General features: G+C 41.2%; 1 protein-coding gene across 1 annotated transcript in view; it reads right to left on the bottom strand.

The window, feature by feature from the left end:
* Positions 1-971: 971 nt before the first annotated feature.
* Positions 972-15448, bottom strand: part of IL1RL1 (interleukin 1 receptor-like 1) — a 27605-nt gene continuing 13128 nt past the window's right edge. The window contains exons 8-11 of the mRNA XM_008945506.1: positions 11449-11592; positions 9486-9644; positions 5578-5799; positions 972-991 (exon numbers count right to left, since the gene is read on the bottom strand). Of these exons, the coding sequence (XP_008943754.1) occupies positions 972-991; positions 5578-5799; positions 9486-9644; positions 11449-11592 (545 nt within the window). The remainder of the gene's footprint in view (positions 992-5577; positions 5800-9485; positions 9645-11448; positions 11593-15448) is intronic.

Consider the following 15448-nt stretch of genomic DNA (forward strand, 5'->3'; position numbering starts at 1 on the left):
CCGCTGCAGGACTGCCTTCCCAGAAGGGTGATAGAAGTAGGATGGAGATTGAGGAACGCGTCTGTTGAGCTAAATACAGCCACTTTTATCTCTGCTACAGCTTCTTCATCCCCTCGCTGGCCGTTGGGAGGATGAGGGTGTGCAAAGAGATTGTGTCCTGGAAGGCTGGTATCCTGCGAAGACCTCAAAAGAAAAAAAAAACAAATTTAAAAAACGAAGTTTAAAAAGAGAAACAAAACAAAGCAAAACGCCAAAGCATTACAAAATATGATCTGCAGGAAAAGAGACAAGGCCAAGCGTACAATCTTATTTATTCGGAGTTATTTAAATAACAACAGGTAAAAATTCATCCCCTCAGGTTTTCTTTTATTTTCATATCACTCTTTTCGTACTCAGAAACTTGTTTGGTGACAGCTGCCCTGTTGGTTTTGTTTGTTTTGGTTTTTTTCTTTTTTTTAACCCAGGACAGCTGGGAATGTAGAAGTTCCCAATAGCAACAGGAGGTGGCACTTTAGAGGTAAAACAAGCAAGTCACACTAAAAAAGGAGGGATTACACAGAGCTGGCTTCTTGATATATTTTACTGCTGAGATGAAGCAAAAAAAAAAATGTATATAAAAGCAATGAGACCATTAGTTAATGTAAATCAGCACATCTTCAGGAAAGCCAGCTAATAATCTGACCCAGCACAACTGCTTTTTAAAAGTACACAAGATACTTTGCTGAAGGTTTTTGTTTTTTTTTTTTTTTGTGGTTCAATAGCTGATTTTAGAACTTAAAGAACATATCATAAAGAGAAGCAGCCCATAAATGTTAAAGTAAAATGTCACCAGCTTTCTACTTTGATAGGTGAAGTCTTGATAGTGATAGTTTGGAAACTTTTTTTTTTTTTAATTTATTTACTCCTTTACAATAATATTTTCCATGAGATGTTCTCACATTCATTTGCTTTCATATCCTTTTGAAACACTTTCAAGTTTCTGAACTTTCATCTGTGTTGTAGATAGTACTGTGTTCAATTAGACCTTTCAACTAATGCCTTAGCTAGATCTGAGATATATGAATGCGTATGAGAGTAAAGTTTACACATTTTAGTCTTCAGACTAATACCATTTTAATGAAGTCATAGCCTCATAATAGAGAAGAAACTCAACCAAAAGCAGCTCAAATTTTTGTTTTGAAAATGCCATGATGAAAATGAAAGTTTGCACTAATATTGAAAAACAGATTTTTGTATGAAGCTCTGACAACCTGGCCAACCACCTAGTGCAAAGTAGTTACTTCCCACAGCTTTTCATATCTTCCTTTCCATCCAACACACACTACAGAGAGGTGCAGACTGAAAACCTAAACAAAGTATTTCCATCATAAATAGCAACACGATCAGCTCTGGTAACTGCAGTGTAAGCCTGTTTGCTTCTAGCTGGTAACAGTCCTCTTCAATCTACTTCTGTCACCTCCATATATCAGTTGTATTAATTCTTAGCAGAGGTTAAGTTATGTTCCATGGTTCTTTCAGCATTATCTGTCCCTGATGTCCAAAAGCAGCTTCCTACTACCAGTTTTACACATTATCTTCCAAACATACTCTTGTCCACGACTGTGAGAAATTAAAGTTGCATACACCATAAATAATAGTTTGCTGCAAAAACTTCTAAAACATTCCTTCTAGTGGTCAGTCTCTTGGGCTTCACAACCATGTGAAGTAACTATAGGTAAGCCTCACTGCATGTGGCAGGGGCAATAGCTAGACTGGCTTTTTAGGAGTGTGGTTTAGGTGAAACTAGCAGGGGTCATGATTCATTAAGCTGTAGGATCATCAACAATACTGGAGACCTCAAGGCCAAACCATTACATATGCTCCACACCAAAGGCTGGTTGATGTATGTTAGGTGCATATGAGGGGAGGGCAGTACCTTCCACATGCTGTGTGGAGTTATCCTACCTCACATTAGCAGGAGCTGGTTTTCATACACTGGAAGTCACTAGGAGCTTCACCACTGACATCTGTGTCAGTTAAGACAATACTTATTCCTGTCTCTTTATTAGTTCTCCATTGCCAGCAATGCATCATGTACTTTTCAGATATGAAGTATCCAGAGGTAAGACTTGAGAACTGGGGTTGTACAACTCTGTATAAAGAATATAGTTAATTGGCAAGATGATGCTTCTGTTCCTGGAGAATATATTATTCTGAGTCTGCACAGTAGTCTCAATGCCAGAGCCTGAGCTGCTGTTTACAAGTAAAGCTGTATGGGTGTCAAGAGATTACAGCACTATGCACACCCTGAAAATGTTGGTATTTAGTTCTGCTGTTATTAGACCAATTTCTAATTGATCAGAATTGCTTAATGCCTGTTTATCCACTAGATGGCACGATGACTCTGAGCTATTAACAACGGAGAGCAAATGTTCTCTGGAGTCCCTTGAGGTACCAAAACGGGGGAAGCACAGGGAGGAAATAAAGGGCATTAAATCTCTACATGGAATGGTAATTCAGCAACAAAATTAGCTTTGTTCTGTGTAGCTTGAGCTTTAAGCATCCAAACTGATTCTTCCATAAGCTTTATATAGTGAAAACAGAGATATTTTTTTTGCACAGACTGTTGTATTATTCCACTAAGGCTGACTGCCTAGTGTAAAAATTACCAATTTTCTTTAAAAAACATTTTTTTGAAAATTTATGTTCTTTGTAAGTCACACATCACAAAATCACAGAATGGCTGATGTTGAAAGGCACCTCTGGAAGTTATCTAGTCCAGCTCCCCTGCTCAAGCAGGGCCATGTAGAGCTGGTTGCCCAGAACCACGTTCAGGCAGCTTTTGACTGTCTCCAAGGATGCAGACTCCACAACATTCCTGGGCAACCTTTGCCAGTTCTGCATCACCTTCACCATAAAAACAGTATGTCCTGATGTACAGAGGGCACCTCCTGTGTTCCAGTTTGTGCCAGTTGCCTCTGGTCCTGTCACTGGGCACCACTGACAAGAGCCTGGCTCCATCCTCCTTATATCCTCACTTCAGACAGTGGACTTCTCCAGGCTGAAGAGTCCCAGCTCTCTCAGCTTTTCTTCACAGGAGAGGTGCCCAGTCCATTCACCAGCTTCATGGCCCTTTCCTGGGCTCTCTCCAGTATGTCCATGTCTCTCATCTACTGAGGAGCCCAGAACTAGTCACAGGACTCCAGGTGTGGTCTCAGTGGTGCTGATGTTGTAATGGTGTTGTAAAAACATTCCACAGTTCTTTTTGTGCTTTCTCTTTAACACTGTAAATGTGACAACATCTGTAGAAAGACATTAATTTTAATTAATTACTTTAAAATACCTCAGATTTCTTTATTAACTACCAAAGAGTACTAAAAGAAGTGACCACTGTGGCTTTCTTTTTCTTTTGTCATTATTACAGTCATGTACTCACCCCTTGGTCCTGTAGAAGTTCTTTGCCACGCTCAGAATTTGGCCCTTTTCTTTCTGTCAAGGTCATACTGTTCACTGCTGGTAAACCACAGTAAGAGTTGTCAAGTTTTGCTTTATATTGTTTTCCTCTTTTTCTTGGTTGACCATGAGGCAGTGTCAACACAAGACCCACTTAGTGAGTTTGGTTTTCACCATCTAAACCACAGGTTTGGCTAACAGAAGTCGGTGAAATGTCAGTATGTTTCAGAGTAATTTGCTTCATTGCTGACCTCGTGTACTCCCTCACTGTACCTTCCCTTCTTATCCCTTTCCAGCTTCAAAATTCATCCTAGACTTCTTGTTTCCAAGATACTCTGGTAAAATGTTTTCTTCCTCATTAAGTGTCCAGGACTCAATCTCTATTAAATGATCTTGTGATGACCTTGGAAGTGAACATTCTGTCTTGCTCAGAAGCTGCTGTGAAAAATCTTCATAGTGTAAAGCAACAGGCCTTCCTGCCTGTACACATGCCTTAATATTGATATTCTTTCTTTGGGAAGAAATGGTACTGTAGGAATAAACCAAGTCTCTTACAATTAAATGGATCCCTTTTGTGGAGCTTCCACAGAAAGTGAGGTTTATCTAGAGGGGTCTTTAGGAACAGGTCCAAATACTGCACGCATTCTAATGAGGCAATAATAAAACACAACATTAGATGTTTTATAATTGTAGTGAAGTGAGCAATGAGTGTAGGAACACTTGAAAATATAACTCAGCAGTGAAAAGGTGTTTAGTTTGCCATAGATCTTCTAATGTTGAAAAAAGAAAAATATCTATACATATATGGCATACATATTTTTTCTACTCCTAATAGCTATCCATAACTCCAAAGATCCACACTCAGTAAAAACTTACAGCCAAAGGAAAGGGCTTTCCTGTTCTTAGGCATGGACTTGGTAACATTAGGTGTTCTGCTTCTAATTTTCACTTTTTAAGTCTATTCTGTAGCAAGCCTGAAGCTCAAAAAAAAACAAAAAAAAAAAAGCCTTCTCTGACAGTAAGAAAATTCCTTGCTTGAAGAAGCTGAAATGATTAAAATTTACAAGAATATCTGTACTAGAGCACATTTTGTTCATTCTCCCCTGAACTAAGAGGAGATTTGGTTCTGACCTTTGTATCCCAGTGTGTTCCCTATCATCAAAAAGTATAAATTGCCATAAGGTCAAAGCAGTGGAAAAGCAAAAGTGGATACTGCCTGCTATAAATTGCAGTAGCTTTTATTAGTAGCCTAAAGGAATGCTATCAGTGTACAAAAAACACCTCCTAAATTTTAATGCGTTATTTCTCTCTGGAGATAATAACAATAGTAACAGCATGGTCTGTTTTACCTGAAATATTTAAAATTTCCCCTTTACATGACATTCATTTTCATATATATAAAAAAAAGAATTAAAATGCCTATAAATATATATCAGTGTATTTCTTTTCTTTAACACTGCTTTCTTTTTTTTTTAATGCTGTATTCACATTAGTCTCAAAAGAGGCTTTACTGAGGCATTCTGAGTAAGGAAAAATAAAATCACAATTGAATCAAAAAGGAATAAGTGGTGGAAAAAGTAAACAAAAGCACAACATTTTACTTTCTAGTTGCATAATACACGTTATACTTTCTAGCCAAATAATGCAGAAGGCATTTATTTTTGATCATTGGCATTATAAAGCTGAAGCAACCCTGCAGGTCGTTCAGCTATTCAGAACCACAACTTCCAGTTACATACACGATACATAGAAGGAGTACATAGGGACATTTTGTTTTCTGTGACATGCAAAATTCTGCACACAGCCTAGAATGATTTACAGAACTCACATACCTGTAAAAAATCCCTTCAGCTCCCCAGACCTCTCCTAGCTGTTTATCTTATTGTCACTCACTTGAAGGACTGAAAAAAGTTCAGAACACAACTGGACTCGCAGACTGTAAAATCGTGTACCTACTAGAACAAAAAGGAGCTGCAGGCATGTAGTCCATCCTCACAGTGTGGTAGTGTTTTCATAGGCTTCACCTGGCAGTAGCAGAGCGTGAGGACTTGAGTCTCAGTGGCATGTGGTACCTCACCTGTTTCCAGAACTTGGAGCTGGGTGACTGTGGGTGCACAGTGTGCTGCTCTTTCCACTTGACAGTACCTTGCCGCTTAATAATAAACCTAAGAGATTCCTGAAGCTTCTCATAAGTCCCAATTGTCTCCATTTCCAATAGGATCACCTTTGTATCATTCTGAATGAGGGCATTGTATAAAGCAATGTGTTGATCATAAGCAAGCTCTTTACAATTAATCAGCTGGTGTGTTAGAAGGATGATCAGCCGTCTGCTCTTCTGCATCCTCTTCTCAATTGCGCTGGCTGTATCTAGCAATGTGAAAGAAAAAGATGAGACCCTGAAATCTCTTTTATAAAACTCTTTTGTGTTTAGGCACTTCATTTTCATTGCTCTTTAACCAGAAATAACTTCTGTCTCACTTCAGTCTAGTATATTTTATTCAAACAAACAAACAAACCCCTATCCCAAGACCCCACCAAAATATAAAGCTTTCTTTTCAAATGTTTAATTTGGTTTAAACATTTTTTTCATTGCTCTTTAGAACTGTTAGGAATTTCTAATCAAACAACCTAGGGTCAACTTCAGTAGGTAGAGATTGTGTCAAATTTGTGCTTCATCAACAGTATCCATATAAGGCATCATGTTCTATCAACTTTAGTGCTTTGCAGCCTGATCCTGCAATACTTACCCACGAAAACTAGACATCTGGAGACTTTTGGGTGACTTGCTTCTAAGAAGCTTACTGAGCAGCAGAGGGAGTGTTAATTCTCCTGAGCTATAGCATGTTAATTCATACACTGCCCTCTGTGCTGGGTTGGGTTGGCATCCACAGCCCTTCAAGGGGTGGGTCCAGACTTGCAGGGTGTTTGTATGTCAGCACGACTAAAGGTGGTTTTGTTTCCTGCTGCCCTGTTAGGGAGAGATAATCAACTGCAACTGGGACTGTGACGTTGGAGGTGTTGAACCTGGGAAACTCAGGAGCCATCATGCTATGGGAGAAACTTCTTGGCCAGCTTGGAAAGCTCCACATCAAGTCTTCAGGAGCTTCTTCCCTGGATGACCTGCTGTGATGTCTGTGGGAGGAAGACTGCAGATGAATGCCTGTCCGGTGAAGTGCTCATCCCAGTTAGAAAAGATCCCTGTGGTCTATACAATGAAAGCTGGATTTGTTTTGGTGGGAGCATGTGCTGCTGGGCCAAAAGAAAGGAGGTGGGAGAAGAGCTGGGGAAATTTAATATAACAATTATTTAACAAAGCCACTGATTTGCAGATATCATCAGCAAGCTGCATATGCATCCTCTGTTCCTTTGCTGGGGGTTGCCAGCCCACTGCAAGGGTCTTCTCAGTCTCAGAGAGGCCCAGATCTTTCAGCCTCTGGGTCAAGAAGAGAATCCTTTCAAAGATGTCTCTGTCCTATTTTTTGGCTCTTTGAGTATTCTGTGAAATCAATTTGCCTTTCTATGATGTTCAGCAATTCAAATTCCTTTCATTTCCTTCTTTTTCACTAAATTTTCCTCATGACAGGAGAACAGATCCTTTGGAAGGCAAGAAAAATTAAGGTAAGCAGCTACTGACATATGTTTATTTCCCATAGTAACAACTTTTGAAAAAAAAAATATCAGTTTTGAGGTGTAGTCCATTGTGCTCAGGACTGGAAGGCCATGGACCTGGGGAGGTATTGACTGCTCCATTTGGATTTCCAATGCCATATTTGTGGCAAGAGGAGAGATGGGGCTGCATGCTGCAAACACTTTAACTGAAGGGCTCATTGCAACCTGTAGTGTGAATGTTAGAAGCTTAGACGAGTTCAGAAATTGACAGAAAATATGGTGAGAGAAAAATCCATCAGCAGCTGTAATATACAAATATTTGAGTGTCTGAAGCCCACATACTGCTGGGAGAATACATTAATGGAAGTATAAGCTTGTCCTAGTCTTAAAGTGTTTTCCAGTCCTTTGCCCATAGCCACTGCTGAAGACAGGACACTTGGCTACACAGAACGTTGCTCCAGTGAAGTGTGATCATTCCTCTGTTATTTGCTCATGGTTTTGTGTATTGCAGGTACAGCAGCTCCAGCAGAGTTTGCCAAGGTTCTGCAGCAAGGAACGTGGTTGGCAGGACAATGAGACCATGAGAAAACTGGAGTAGAACGTGATGTTGGTGAAAACTCTTGGTTTTCTGGGTAATAGTTGCATTTACACCTTTTCATGCAATTCTTAGGCTGTAGAAAATGCCATTAATCAGTAACATCAGGGAACAAAAAGAATGCTGGTTTAGGGAAGCATAATGAGAGCCCAGCATTTATGCAGTGCTGTTTATCACTTGAATCATTCTGTTTAACTTGGCTTTTTACTGGAGGAACAGAAGTTTCAAGTAAAAAAGCTTTGCTCTAGAACCAAGAGTAAGAAGCATGTCTTGAAATAATAATTCCACTTTATATACTCACTGCATTTTTTTTTTTCCTGGACATACATGGCATTTTACAGTGAAAAGTATGACCCATCAAATACTGTGGTACGTGTTCAGGAAGGATTGCAATAAATTGAAGTGGTATTTCCTGTTTTATTCTGTTTAGCTCATTTTAACTGTAAGGGTTTTTTTTGTTTGGAAACCTGGTAATTGAAGGCTCAAGATCAGAAGATAAACAACAGTGGGAGCATGTGGGTAAAGTCTGTCTGCCTGGAAGCATAGAACTTTAATTACTCCCAGTGGCAGGCAAATTTGGAATAGCTTTTCTATCCAAATGAAAGTTTTGGAGCATGAAAGTGGACAAAGAAGAGAAAAGTACAAGGCTGGGCAAGTAGGTAAGATGAGAAAAAGGACAGTGGTCAACATTTGGGACATTTTTAGAGTTTTGATTAAATCAAACTGATCAAGTCAAACAAAAGTTACTCACTGTCCAAGGCTAGCTTGGTGAGCCTTCAGTCTGTAACTTGTGGGTTACAGGCATTCATCCATACCTTCATACAATGAAAATGTCATTGTTTTCAGCCAATTTATGAGAGCCCTTCTTAGTCCCACAGTCTTCAAATCAGTTGCATGCCACGCTCAGTTTTCTTCAAGATTGAAATCCGTAAACCACAGTTTGAGAGTAGTGTCCCATAACAAAATATTGCACTGTCCCTCATCACCTGAAGAGGTGGCATAACTTGCAGCACTTTTGCTGCTCTTCAGAAGAGAAGGACATCAAAGATCTCAACTCAGCTCTGGGCAGATGAATGACATTTGGCCCAATGCAGATGATTTCAGAAGTGTGTAACAGAAAATGTGCCAGTTTTGGCTTCATGCCTGCTTACTAACAGGGAGAGATCTGATCTACAGGATAAGCAGAGAACAAGGTAAATAGAGACGTCAGCTCTGGAGGAAAGCAGATAGGGCCTAGATGACAGAAATCATAAGAGAATGTACAGATGTATCCATATGGAAATTTGCACAGATTAATTAACATGGTTCCTTTCTGGAGGACAAGGAAGCAGGAATAAAGAATACCAACTCTTCTGAATTAGCACTGGGAACTGTGTGAAGTGAAAGCAAGCCACATGAGTGAACAGAAGCTGAGCTTCCTGTGACACTAACATCCTTGTAACAGGTTGAAAAACCCTGAGAGATAACAGCAAAGTTAATTCCTTAATTTAGTTTGTGGGTTTCTCCTCTTCCGTGTCTTACAGACCTAATTGTGTTGTAGCTTTGCCCAGGTAATAGCTGTGCAGAGCTACACTACCAAACCAGCAGGTGGATGTTTAAGAGTCACACGTGGGGTCACATTTCCTGCATGACCCAAGAAGATGATAAACAGTCTTGCTTTTCTTAGCACACCGGAAGCACAGAGCGACGTTGTGTCACCCTGCCTGAAGGAGCAGATACACAGCTACTGAGGAGAGGAGCACCAGGCTCAGGAATGTCAACAGACCTCTTATGGTCCTGAAAGGGACTAGAACCACAATTTGCCCAAGCTTGACAAGTCATTCAGTGCATCGTCTGATCTGAAACTTACCTTCTCCTGGGTATATGTCTCTCCCATAAATACACAGTTTATATCCACATTTGTTTTCTAGAATATCTGGCATGACTTGGTAAACAAAATATTCCACAAAATTAGCTTCATTGGTATGGCATTTGGGGTAGATAACATATGCATCATATATCTTCCCATCTTTAAGGCAAAACAGGAGAAGTGAGTTATTTTAACATGAATTAGAACAAAAGCTAGAAGAGAAATAAAGAAATCAGTCTTTGAAATAGATCTAAGTAGAAGGCCCTGCCCACTTTATTGGGTGTAAGTTTGGAAGTTAGAAACTGTGCACGTTTGGTGTTGTCCGTGCTCAATTTTTATGTCCTGTGCACTTGCTATTTTGGAGATCCAACCTATGTTCATATTAGCATGAAATAAAGATGAAGCTCAGTGTTTGTTATTTCATTGATACAATAGGCTGTTAACAGCCTTTGTCTTTGAGGACAAGACATTCCACTTAAATTCTTCCATCTTGAAGAAATTACTTATCATTCCCACAACATATCATACTTCTGAGTGAAAAGCTCCATTACTCAGGAAGTGGTCTTACAGTCAGAACCAAGCCCAAAGTCAAATATGTCTTTCACTCTTTTCTTAATTTCTCTCAGATATATTTCCCATTACAGCGTTTGTTTTATAATCCCAGATGTTTCATTTCTTTCTGTCCAGTAGGCTGATCATATCCCTTCTTTTGTTGCTATCTAAGGTTCTTGTCCAGACCACCCTTACAATAAAAAAGGAAGAGCCATTTCCAGAGTATGATTCGTTTCATCATAAAGTACATGTAAACTGCCCTAAAGATTGTGCTTCTTTCCTCTTTAAAGAATAGACGTAGCTGGATCAGCTGTAGCTATCTACCATGCAGACAGCTGTGGCAGGAGTCAGCTTTCAATTTAAAAAATGTAAATTTAGGTGTCTACATGAAAGCCACATGTCCAACCTCCTGCTGCAATCAGTGGAGAACTGGCTATTGCAGCTAGTGAACTCTAGAGGGGTTCAGATTGCTTTCATGTAAATGCCACTATGTTGCCCTGAACGTGGGCGTTTAGTGCCATGTGAGACTTCCTGGGGTACCCTGCCTGATCTCCAGACTCTGCTCCAGAAGTCTGCAACATGCAGCAGATCTGTGTTATATATCCACTTTTTTTTGGCCACCCCAGGTGATTCGAGATGCCCATGTTCAGACCACTGATGCAAGGTCCCAGCACTTGGTTAGCTCAGTTGTTTTTATTAAGGAAGAGCTGGAACTGATCACCCAAAACCATGTACCACATAGTGTCATTAGGCACTGCCTGCCCTTCGTCTGCCACTGCAGAAGGGTTCAGGTCCCTCCTAAGTCCTAAAAGAGCTCCAATGCTACTAGCTGCTTATGATTAGATAGCTGAACCCAGCCCCAGGTCTCCAGGTTTCATGCTTATGATAGGAGTTTGCATGTCGGTGCCTTCATTGCATGCAACTAAATTCAGGTGTCTTAATCTTGAGATGAAGTCCAGCCCTAAAGTTGGATGGGAAGTATTCCACCCAAAAGTTTCTTCCACAATATTGTTACCTTTCTCTTTGGTTTATAAAAAACTCTGTGGCTCTAACACATGCCTGCTAACACATTGGTCAGTAGGCTGGTTCCTTTGCTTTAGAGAGCCCATAACAAGCACAGTTAATAGCATTGTAAATCAGATTCTCACTGTCATTCAGTATATCATAGCACATACTTCTGTTAAATATGAAAGCAGGACTGAATCCCTCCTCTACATAATACATCACTACAGAACCCAGGAAACAGGGGGACATAGGGCACTGTCAGAGCTATGTAAGTCCCCTCTGATCTAAACAATTTCAGAAGGCATGAGAAAGGTGACATATGAGTTAGTAAGCAACTATCAAATCCTTTTCTGTATGATTTCCCTTTTCCCCTTTTTTTGAACTTGCCTGCTCAGCTCTTACTCACCATCTTTGACTGAGTAGGGCTGGAACATCTCCCGATACAAGAGGATGATATCAATCCGGAAGGACTGATAAAGTATTACAGAGACTGCTATTGCAACTAGCAGAACTAGAGATCCTGCCACCAAGAGGACGTTAGGAAGACCCACTGCAAAGAAGAGGAATATATTGTTAGCTGTAGAGAAGTCAACTCATGGGCTGAAGCCTCAGCCTGTCATAGCCTTACTTCTGTTGCAGCTTTCTGTTGAGCTCACAGCAGAGAAGACAAAGTGTTTTCCTTCCCCATCTGGTGTAGTCAACACAGACACTTCACCTAGAAGTGTACTAAGCAATGTATAAATAATATTTACTTCCATTGAATCCAGACTTACCTACACTAAATACTGCAGCTGACAATGATGTTTGACTATTTTGTCATGCTGTAAAACTGTTAATAACACAATTAGCAACAAATTTCAAGCATTTGGCAAGGTATCTAAGCCTAGGCATGACAAACGTAAGTTGTCCTAAGAAAGGACAAGCAAAGTCTTCCAGCACAGTCACACAAAAAGGGTACAGAGAAACATGCAAATAATAAATCTGCAAGATAAGAACAAATTACGCAAAACAAGCAGGAAAAAAGGACATGTCCTGGTCACAAAAGTAAAATAAACTAGGCAAGGGACAGATGACGTTCTCCCCTGCCTTTCCCTTTGAAGAGGATCAGAGAAGATAAAATAGCAATGACAAGAAAGGAAAATTGAGAAAGAAAGAAGCCACCCACGTTAGTTCCAGCTTCCCTCATGGAAGAGCTCTCGAATCTGACCACCTCCACCTCAGAAATGAAGGCTTACCAAGGGTAGATTCAGACTACATATGAGGAAGAAATTTTTATGATGAGGGTGGTGAAACACTGGAACAGGGTTCCCAGACACCTGGTAGAAGCCCCAACCTTGGAAATGAATTGGTTGAATCCTGGGAAATGTATGGATGCATCTTGGGATGTGTCAAGGGGTTGTGGCCAGCAGATCAAGAGAGGTGATTCACCTCCTTTACTCTGCTCCTGTGAGACCCCACCTTGAATACTGTGTTCAGTTCTGGTGTCCCCACCATAAAAAGGACATAGATCTGTTGGAACAAGTCCAGAGGAGGCCACAAAGTTGATCCAGGGGCTGGAGTGTCTCTGCTACGAGGACAGGCTGAGGGCACTGGGACTGTTCAGCTCGAAGAAGAAAAAACTTTGGGGGGATCTTATAACAGCCTTCCAATACCTGAAGGAAGCTACAGGAAGACTGGAAAGGGATTTTTGACAAGAGTGTCTAGCAACAAGACAAGAGGAAATGTTTTTCAGCTGATGGAGAGCAGGTTTAGACTAGATCTTAGGATGTTCTTCAGTACAAGGGTGGCAAGACTCTGGACTAGATTGCCCAGAGAGGCTGCCGATACCCCCTCCCTGGAGGTGTTCAAGGACAGGCTGGATGAGGCCTTGAGCAACCTGGTCTAGTTGAGAGGTGTCCCTGCTCATGGCAGGGAGGTTGGATTAGACAATCTCTAGGGTCCCTTCCAATCTTGCCATTCTATGATTCTACGAATGGTCACGTGCCAAGGGTAGTAGTCAACAGGTCAGTGTCTAGACAGAGACCAGTGACAAGTGGTGTCCTTCTGTGGTCCATACTGGGAGCAGTGCTTTTTAACATCTTCACCAATGACAGACAGTGAGATCAAGTGCACCCTCAGCAAGTTTGCAGATGACACCAAGCTGAGTGGTGCAGTGACACACCATAGGGACAGGATGCCATCCAGTGGGACCTAGACAAGCTTGAGAAGTGGGCCCATGTGAACCTCATGAGGTTCAACAAGGCCAACTGCAAGGTCCTGTGCGTGGGTCATGGCAATCCCAAGCACAAATACAACCTGGGGGATGATATGACTGAAAGCAGTCCTGCAGAGAAGGCCATGGGGGTGTTGGCTGAAGAGAAGCACAACATGAGCCAACAATGTGCAATTGCATCCCAAAAAGCAAACCAGATCCTGGGATGCATCAAAATAATTGTGGCCAGTAGGTCAAAGAAGGTGATTGTTCCCCTCTACTCCTCTCTCATGAAACCCCACTTGGAGTACTGTGTCCAGCTCTGCAGCCCCCAGCACAAGAAGGACATGGAGCTGTTGGAGTGGGTCTGGGGGGGGGCTATGAAGATGATCAGAAGGCTGGAAAACCTCTCCTACGATGGCAGGCTGAGAGGACTGGGGCTGTTCAGCCTGGAGAAGAGAAGGCCCCTAGGGGGCCTGTAAGAAAGGTGACAGTCTTTTTAGCAGGGTCTGTTGCAACATGACAAGGGTTAATTGTTTTAAACTAAAGGAAGGTAAATTTAAACTAGATATGAGGAAGAAATTTGTTTATGATGAAGCTGTTGGAACACTGGCACAGGTTTGGTCAGGCAACAAGGTCAGGTTGGGCAGGGCTCTGAGCAGCCTGATCTAGTTGAAGAAGTCCCTGCTTCTTGCAGAGGGGTTGGACTTGATGACCTCTAAAGGTCCCTGCCAACCCAAACCCTTCTGTGTTTCTATAAGGATGTCAGTCACCAACTCTGTGCTGCCATATGCACACAACTAGTCTAGAACAAGATTGTGATTATCACTCTTCTTTGGGAGAGCTACATTTCTGTCACAACTCAGATAGCTGCCTCCTCTTGCCTGTGTTTCACAGAGCAGAAGTCAGCCTAGACATAGGTATCCTTCAGATGTGCCAACTAGTTCTGCTGTTGCAAGAGACGATGGATGATAAAAACAAGGTCATTTTGTACTGCCTCCAAACCAGAAAGATGGAAGCTTAATCTGGAGACTGTTAAAACCACAAAGCTGAAGAAGATATGTTTAATCTATGTCCTGGACATACTGAATTCAGGCAGGATTCAGAGTTGAAAACACTATGAGTTCCAGATAGCCAAGTTTGAAACTAAAATACCAAAGGCTTTCTATGGCGTTACACAGAAAGGATTCATTACTCCCTTGGAGGGAAGATCAATGGCAATTGTCTCATAATCGAAATCTGTTCCTAAGCAAATGAAAGATACCTAAATCTACTCAGTTTTAACACATGGATTCAGAAGTTCCATGTACATTTTTTATCTGACAGCTAAACCCATTAAGTGATTTCTATTTGCAGTTCATCTTCTTTATCTAGTCTTTCCTGCCCAGGATGACAACTTACCATCCTACAGTTGTAACAATATAACCAATTTGGTGACTTTTCTGTGTTTCAGATCGCTGAAATTATTTCAATTAAAAAAAAAATACTCCCAGAGGCATTGAACTGGATGATGGACTTTTACCCTCAGAGAAATGCACATGACAATGTCCAGATTGTGCATCACATCTGCATAAAAGGGCCCATCTAAATTTAAATACAAGTAATCTGGCCACACAGACATGGAGGTCAGCTCTGGCCTCCTCACTGTAAAGACCCTTCACAGCATCTCCACCCATGGAGGGTGATGATATGTACTGGTAACAACTCCACCCAGCCAAGCTTTGATCCCTACAATCAGAGCAGGCATCAGACATTCAGGGCTTTTCCTCCCTCTGCCTGCAAAGCACACACAAGACGTGGTTGCAGCAGCAAGCCATTTACCTGTGCCTGAGGAGGTCCATCTTACAGCAGGCTGAAGAGCCAGTGTCAGCCCTTCTGCAGAACAGGTAGACAGACAGACTGGAAAATGCTATAGACTGTGTACACCCAGTAAGTATGCTACTGGGTGAAGGCACTAACCACCACCCAGGAGCACTTTCAGAGTTAATTTCACACATTTACTGAGTGAATTGTCTTATATTGACATTTGTAGGTGACTAACTTCTCCAGTAAATGTGTAAGGCAATGAATTGAGTAGCACTTACTGAGAGACCCTAAAAATATTAGTGCCTAAGAAATTCCACTGAAAAGCTATTTAAATAAAGAGTTTACAAGTACATTTTCCCTTTCCCGTGGTAGGATGGGAGGTAAATTTGGCATGATTTTCACACTCTTT

Source organism: Merops nubicus, unplaced genomic scaffold (genome assembly GCF_000691845.1).
Source record: "Merops nubicus isolate BGI_N331 unplaced genomic scaffold, ASM69184v1 scaffold4908, whole genome shotgun sequence".
Classification (NCBI taxonomy): domain Eukaryota; kingdom Metazoa; phylum Chordata; class Aves; order Coraciiformes; family Meropidae; genus Merops; species Merops nubicus.